Source organism: Scomber scombrus, chromosome 4, assembly GCF_963691925.1.
Source record: "Scomber scombrus chromosome 4, fScoSco1.1, whole genome shotgun sequence".
In the NCBI taxonomy this organism is placed as follows: Eukaryota; Metazoa; Chordata; class Actinopteri; order Scombriformes; family Scombridae; genus Scomber; species Scomber scombrus.
In genome coordinates, this window is record NC_084973.1 from 26,054,566 (window position 1) to 26,062,179 (window position 7,614).

At 41.4% G+C, this 7,614-nt stretch overlaps 1 protein-coding gene across 1 annotated transcript in view; it reads left to right on the forward strand.

The window, feature by feature from the left end:
- The first annotated feature begins 264 nt into the window (after positions 1-264).
- castor1 (cytosolic arginine sensor for mTORC1 subunit 1) overlaps positions 265-7,614 on the forward strand; it is a 21,282-nt gene continuing 13,932 nt past the window's right edge. Inside the window, exons 1-2 of the mRNA XM_062416992.1 lie at positions 265-562; positions 6,796-6,866. Of these exons, the coding sequence (XP_062272976.1) occupies positions 450-562; positions 6,796-6,866 (184 nt within the window). The 5' untranslated portion in view covers positions 265-449. The remainder of the gene's footprint in view (positions 563-6,795; positions 6,867-7,614) is intronic.

The window sequence follows — 7,614 nt, forward strand, 5'->3', positions numbered from 1 at the left end:
TGATACTTAAGTAAAGGATCTGTGCAGCTACTTCTTCCACCACTGCAAGTCAGGTCACACAATCTGATGGATCACCAAACACCTTGTACCACCGGAACTTGATTTTCTCCTTGCTGGCACCTTCACACTTGACCAGCAGCGCATGTGCGAGACATTTAACATCACCGGCCTGCTGTAGCTTTAAGAGGTGGAGGCGTGTCGCTTTCTGAGGCTGTCCCTTGTATTTGAATATACAGTAGTTCAGCGGGACTGGAGTCGGATTGCGTCGGATGTTTTCCGTCTTGTGAGAGGAGAGGAGCGGAGCACAGCGGGACGCGGTTGTTTGTGTCGCCTGTTATGCTCATCATCCAGGCCTATATTTAACATTTGAACGCTATCATTCAACTAGGAAGGCGTTTTCTCCACCGCATGCACACACACAGGAGACTGCACGGCTCGCAACCGAGAATATGGACTTGCACATACTGGACCACAGGCTACGGGTCACCAGCATATCCAAGAATGGGCTGGTGAATTTCACACACCCGCTGATAAAGCTGATATTCCTGCGAAACAGGACACGGTAAGAGGAAGAAGATTCATTGGTCGGGGGGTCAGATGTTTGTTTTTGCTCGGTGTGAATCAGCCGGATGCATGAGATTACCTACAGTGTCTCTTCATTCACTGATCCATTACTGGGTTGTTTGCCTGTGCATGCCCTGCTCTGCCTCTGTGATTTAAAGGCAGAGTATGTAGCTGCAAGGAACTCAAGTAGTTTAGGATAGATATTTAACATTTTAAAATCTGCATATGAGTCTAAATGGTTGGGGAGTAATTCATATAATGGAGATGTGATTGCATGCATTATGTTTCCCAATGAAGCAGGTTATATTTGCACTAAAATCTGAAGCAGCTTAGTCAACACAGTCATTTGTTCACATGCATTTGCTCTGTAGAAAATGCATGCATGTTGCTTTCATCACAGTGCACACAATTAGCACGGGCCACCAGCCAAATGCTGGTAAAAAAAAATATGCAAATGGTTGGTAAATTTGCTTCACTCACCAGCCCAGAAAACAATGATAATCTATTGTGTGGATGGTCAAATTTTAAAACTTTCACTAGCCATTAGGCCACTGGACAAAAAACTTAAATTTGCACCCTGCTCCATTCAGCATAGGATCTGATCAGCATGAATCAAAATGCTTATTAAGCATGCAGTGCCCCAGCACAGGCTTGCCCTCTCCCATCCAAAGCAAACATCTAGCTTGCAAGTTGACCGGATCTCATGTCGGAATTTAGTACCAGATTTCAGTTAATCCCTGGATATCCTCCTATTGTTATGTAATTGTTTATTGCTCTCTGGCTGCCCTACATATACATGGATAGAAGAAGAGCTCAACATCTGTCTCCAAGCTGCCCATGATGAAGGCCAGGCAGTGGCTCAGTTACTGCTACCATGCCAAGTTACAAATAAGTTGTGAGCAAATATCAGGGGAGATTTTCCTCCTCTGATCGCCTTTGTGGTCTGTGACGTCTGAAGTGCAGATATCACACTGTGTCCTCGAGGATTTGCTTTATTGTAAGCATACTACATGTATCAGCTACAGAGCAGCCCCTCAATAATCAGTTTACCAGGCAGCAGCACTTGCCCATGTCTGCATATACGAGCCATGATCCTGGAAAACACTTCCATTTTTTATCACCTAAAGCCAACAAATGAAAAATATATATTCTTCTGTCAGATGCTTCACATGCTCACTGTTCATGCCTAGCTGCATTCATCAGCAGTCATCTGTCTCACAGTATTGGCTAATACAGTATTTTGACATGTCCGTATCAGTCACAGTGTGTCATGATGACTTGCACCGTAAGTAAACAACTTGTCGCTGTGAATTACACACGGATGTAATGCAGTTGCATCAGTATCTAAAGTACAAGTTCATAATAATTAATCCTCAATGATCACAAACATTGAAACAGGCCATGTTAAGCATGCAGGGTCTGACAAAAAAAATAAAAATAGGCTGAGCTCAGACTGAACTAGAAAGAGCGTGCAGGCTGCACTTCTTGGATTAGCAGGCCTCTCTGTTTTTCAATTTGTCGTTGTGCATGCTGTGGAGTTATGTCATCATACTGTGGCGTGGACGTGTTTTGCCTTGTTTTTCCTGGTCTTTTCTGTAGCAGGGATTGGTTCTTTTTCTCTCTCTCTCTCTCTTCTTCCTCTGGTCAAACTATAGGCGATGCAGAATGGGGAGTGGTGCAGAAGTTTGAGTTCACGGCAACTCAAAACAATTGCGGAGCAAAAACAAGCCTGATTGCCTGCGTTGGTTTTTTAGCCCCTTTCTGGCCCCAGCTATTCATTAGAGAACAACTCCCAGAGACTGTGCGCAAAGTGATTCAAAAGCAGTCATGAGCAGAATTTTAAGGAGGTAGTCATTTCTTAGAAGCCAGGATTATCCCAAATTGTTAAAAGGTAGGTTTTTCCTCCAACATCACCAACACAACTAAAGCAATAAGCCTCAGCCATCTGTGTTTCTGAGGATGAAAGTGGTCGGAAGAAAGTCTTTGCCTTGTCAGGAAATGAGGACCTTTCTCTGATGAGGCACAGCTTTTTGTCAGCTACACTGTTAATCTGTCACGGTCAGCAGCAGTTATCCATATTTAGACTAAAGGTCATCTAAATGTAAAGCTGGGAGAAAGCCAAAAACCCTCAAACCTGAGGACATTTGATTCAGGGTCAGGACTTGTGTCTTCAATAGATACCTATGATAATGTATCATCAGAGGATGGGCTGAAAAATACTGATGGATGTTTGAGTTTCTAATCCTGTGTTGTTGTTGTTTGCAGTCTGTGGGTTTGGTAATGATCAAAGCCCAGTATCAGCCCAATATATCAGGCGAACTGTACTGTGGATGCAGCCCTGCAGGCTCCAAACAGTCCTCTTTTCTTCTCCTCCGTGGCTCACAAACCAGAGCATGGGTTGAAACAATGCCTCAGCTGAGCTAGAAACCCGGTAGGGAGTTTTCCACTTGTCTGCCTCAGTGATCTGTCAAGGTTGGGGCTCTCATTCCCCTCGTTTACACAAGGCTGCCCCCTTCCTCTAATAACAAGCAGGGATTTGAAGAAGAAAAAAAAAAAACGTCCCCATTGTTCTGAAAAAAGAGGAGCCTGTGAGAAAACTATTGGTCGGTTTGTTGCAAGCTGTGAAGGTGGCCAACAGTTTGGTGGTCTACTGACGATGGTCCCAAGATCACTCGAGGCTCGTTCCTCACTCTTGTAACAACATATCCGTTTATTTCACTCTTATCATGTTTCCTCAGCTGGAGCATCAGTTACAGACTCCCCACCACCACCACCACCTCCACCACCCCTCACTGCCGCTACCACCCGTTGCTTTGTGCAGCTGGATCAAAGTCCAGACTCCTGTGTGCTTAGTTTTCATCTTCCTAACTCCACCGCTTCCTCGCTACCTGTTGCTTCCTCTTCTCTTTTGGTTATTTCCCAACTCCTTCTCTTCATGTTCCTTCATGCTCCAATAGACAGAGCTTGTTTTTCTTCACCGCGAGTGATCACAGAGGCTAGGCCGGTGTACCTGTTTTTACAAAAATGCTGTGCATGTACATGTAAGGCTGCTGCAATCGGTTCATTTTTGATTAGCTGATGAATTAATCAGTCAATGAAATATTGGTTAGTACATAAAAAGGCCCATGGAAAGTTCCCAGAGCCCAAGACTGAACGACATTTAACTTTCAGGGATATAGTCCTCTTCCAAGTTTAAGTTCAGCTGAAATTAATATGAGGTGTGGATTTTGTGACTATCAAACCGTATCAAGAAGGAGAAGAAGCGACCATAAACATACATATATGTTAACATTGTAGCATGTTATTAATTCAGGCTTAAAAAAACTACACTTAAAACCTTTTTATCTGCATTTAATTCTACATGGTCATGCATCACAATATGTATTTTTTGAGAGACAAATGCATTCTTGTAATATCCTGCAAAAGAAGTAAATTGATTTTGCATTTCTGCAGTTAGAGGTGTTAGAAATATATGAAAATTCAAGGTGTAGCAGTTGTTCTTAAAAACAATCTTTTTCAGTCCGTTGGAGTGATGAAGCAAGTTGAATAACATTTGCAAAGATAGCATTTGACAAATGAATTTTCTAGTCTAGTCAGACTGATTGTCAGTATTTTTAAATGAATTTATGGTGAGGCCTCTTTTCTGTTTTTATCTCTACCTCATAAACAGGAAACCAAACAAGCACAGTTCTCTGCCAGATGCATTTCCCTCAAGCTGCTTGACAGCAAACAAGCAATGTGTTGATTCACTTGCAGGTGTAATAAAAACCTAAGCCTGCACGGTCTTCTCCAAAAACACACCACATACGATAACGCTCCAAGCTCCAGGATAAAGCACCTGATTATTCTCACTTGCAGGATAGATGCTTGGCATGCACTACCTGCAGGAAACAGCGAGCAGCGGAAGGTGAAGGGTCAATAGGAAATGAGGGGGGTATTATAACACAATGGGGTAGCTGAGCTTGCTAGCAGAGCTGGTAGCTGGTGTTACAGTGTTCTCTCTTTGTCTCCCTGTGGGGTGATTGTCCCAACTCATGGCAGGGATTACATTTTGCTGAGTCAGTAGTTTGGCGGTCTCATTCAGGCCTCTACTGTAATAGCCTCAGCTGACTGATAAGCAGAGGAAGAGGAAGGTGTATCTCGAGTGAGAAGTTTTAAGAAAACAGGAATGACACACTTCCTTTTTAGGGATTCAGAGAAAACAAGGAGAGGTCATCCATGTAGAAATGTTAGCTAAACTCAAGAACGAGGTTTCTGCAAGGCAAATGTTTTCTTTTTTCGCTTTAAGCAACAAACGTTGGTAGTTTGCAAGATGGTTGTACACAGTAGTTGGCGGACATACCCTCTGAAAGCTTCAATTCTGTCTTTTACTGCTTTACTGAGATGTGTATCCAATGAAAAGTCAGCTGTTTGCTTTTGAAGCTGCGCTCGGCTCTAAATACTACAGTATCTTACCCATGATGAACCCCAGCCTCATTGCTATAGACAAGAAGCTTGCAGACGTGCCATCAGAGCTTGTTCCCAGTTGGCACCATAGATGCTTAATTTATTCAGAATTCACCAAGGATTGAACCCATTTCAGACTTCTAAATGTTTTATCAGGTTTCTACAAAGTGTAATCTTTAGCTTTAGCTTCCCGTTAGCAACATGCATCAGAATTTTTCATTTCAGCGGTTCAATGCTTTTTTCTGGAGATTTCCTTTGTAGTTGTAGTTGACTTTTTCTCCCCATGTTTTTACATACGCAGGCTTGTATGTTTTTGAATTTTTACTCAAGAGTCGGAAACTTTCAAACACAGTTGCTCATCTTTTGTACTCATGCTTAAACTGGGAGACTTTCATTCCCATTCAAGTCTTAGAAGTATTCCTATTGTCTAGCATCAACTTCAAACTTCTAACTATATTAAATTCTAACAAGAGTCTTGACACTGGTCTGAAAGCTTCTTAAAAAGTGACAAAAGCCACAACAGTGTGTTATACTTTGAGTTTAGAGTGTATTGAAAGCACAAAGTGAAAGCCTTAGGTGTGAACTCGCCAGTTTGTCTCATCAAAGTCACCTTTTAAAGTTGAACAAGAGACTAAAGAGCAAGTCCAGCTCCTGGTTTACACGGTAATCTGCTTTCTCAGCCTACAGCCCGGCTAATAATTCAGTACGTTCCAGCTTGCCTTGTTTTTGCACTTACACTACTAAAGATATATCTTTGGATGTAGAACCAAGAAGAATGTTCATGTCCAGAAACTTGGACGTAGTTTTGAAGTGTGTTAGTCTCAGAAGCTGATATGATAAAAGAAAATCTTTGCTTCACTGCCTGATTCTTTCCTCAAAACCATAACAAATCCAATGGCCCTATTTACTTTCCCCCCTTTTTTCCCCATTGCTCTCCTGCTACCCTTTTTCAACATTTCACAAAGGAAACATTCAATGGAGCTGAACACAGCGGCCAGACCGAGAAACAGCCTTTGAAAGCAAATGCTTTTGGCTGCCAGCCGAATGAAGACACAAATATAACAACTATCCAAAGAGAGGAAGTACAGTAAATTGTTATTTAAGGACTCTTTTTTTTCTTTTTTTTTGTATAGAGAAATTCTGAGATCTAAATTAGGGTGAAGGGTGATCTCTATTTCTATTTTATCTTTGTTAATTTTTAACCTCAGTGGGTCATATCAGCTGGCAAAACTGTTGTTTTCAAATATTTAACCAACCCAACTCAGCTCTATTTTAATAACAAGTCACAGGAAGGTCACAAAAGGTAACATCTAAAGATTATGACCAGATGGATGACTCAAACCCTACATAATGGTATCTGTGCAGACACATTTGAGCATGTTATAAACTTGTTTTTCATTATAGATGAAAATGTCCAACCCAGTGAATTCAGAGTGAACACATCAGAGGGTAACTGAAGCAGTGCCCCAGTTTGATGTGTTACCCACTATTTGCTGTAGACAAAGGAGAGTTGCTGGCATAATGCTGAGCTTGTACTTGTGGTAATTGAGTGACAGCCAGCCCTGACCCCTGTACACATTTCGGACAAGCCCATTTGCTTGAGTCCTGGTAACTGCTATTCCTGGTAACTGAAAATCTGAATCTCCTTTTTGTTGAATGCAAATGAATAACACTGTTCTTCCACTCTCTTTCTCCTCCCTCTCTCCTTCCTATCTCCTGCTTTCATGTTTTCTCATTCGCCAACCACATGTCTCCCTCCATCTGTGTTCCCTCTCCTGTTTTCAGATGCAAGTTTTTCAGCTTGACAGAGACACCAGAGAACTACACAGTCGTCCTTGACGAGGAAGGTTTCAAAGGTAAAAAGCTTATGTGCACACACATCTTTCATCCCTGTTATCTGGCAGGGTTTGTCCTCTAAGTATGAATCTTCATAGTTAACTGTGTGGCAGCGAGCATACAGTTTTATACAAATGACAGACTGTTATTAACTTCATCTCTTTTTCTTTCTTATTACAAACCTCACGAGGTAGGATGGGTGTACACAACCATATATTGTAGGAGTTGAAGCTGCACAAAAGCACAAATTGTTAAAGTCTAAATCTTGTCGGTGTCAATAAAGTGGGGCAAGAGTACTGAAAGAGTGCTTTGGTTCGCCCCTCAATGAGAAATGTAACCTGTTTGATTAATTCTGCTGTTTTTGTGGTGATTGACAATGTGGAAATTACTCTTCAAATCCAGTGAGTGGATATTTTAGTCTGAAGAAAAGTGGACTCACCATAGAGCTGGGAAATATGTTGATTTTAATTCGATATTGTGATTTGAGACTAGATATTGTAGTTGATTTTTGTAATATCGGGATGTGGCGTAATTGTTTCCTTGTCCTGTTTTAAAAGGCTGCATTACAGTAAAGTGATATCATTTTCTGAACTTATCAGTTTGTTCTAGCTGTTTTATTATTTACTTTTACCCAATCAGTCATTAGATCCACAGTACGGATGATTATTTATTTTAAAAAATTGTATTGTGTGAACATGGATATCGAGATATTTGATTTTGTTGCTATTCTGGGCCTTTGACTTATAAAGGTCAAGTGCAGCTTTAGGT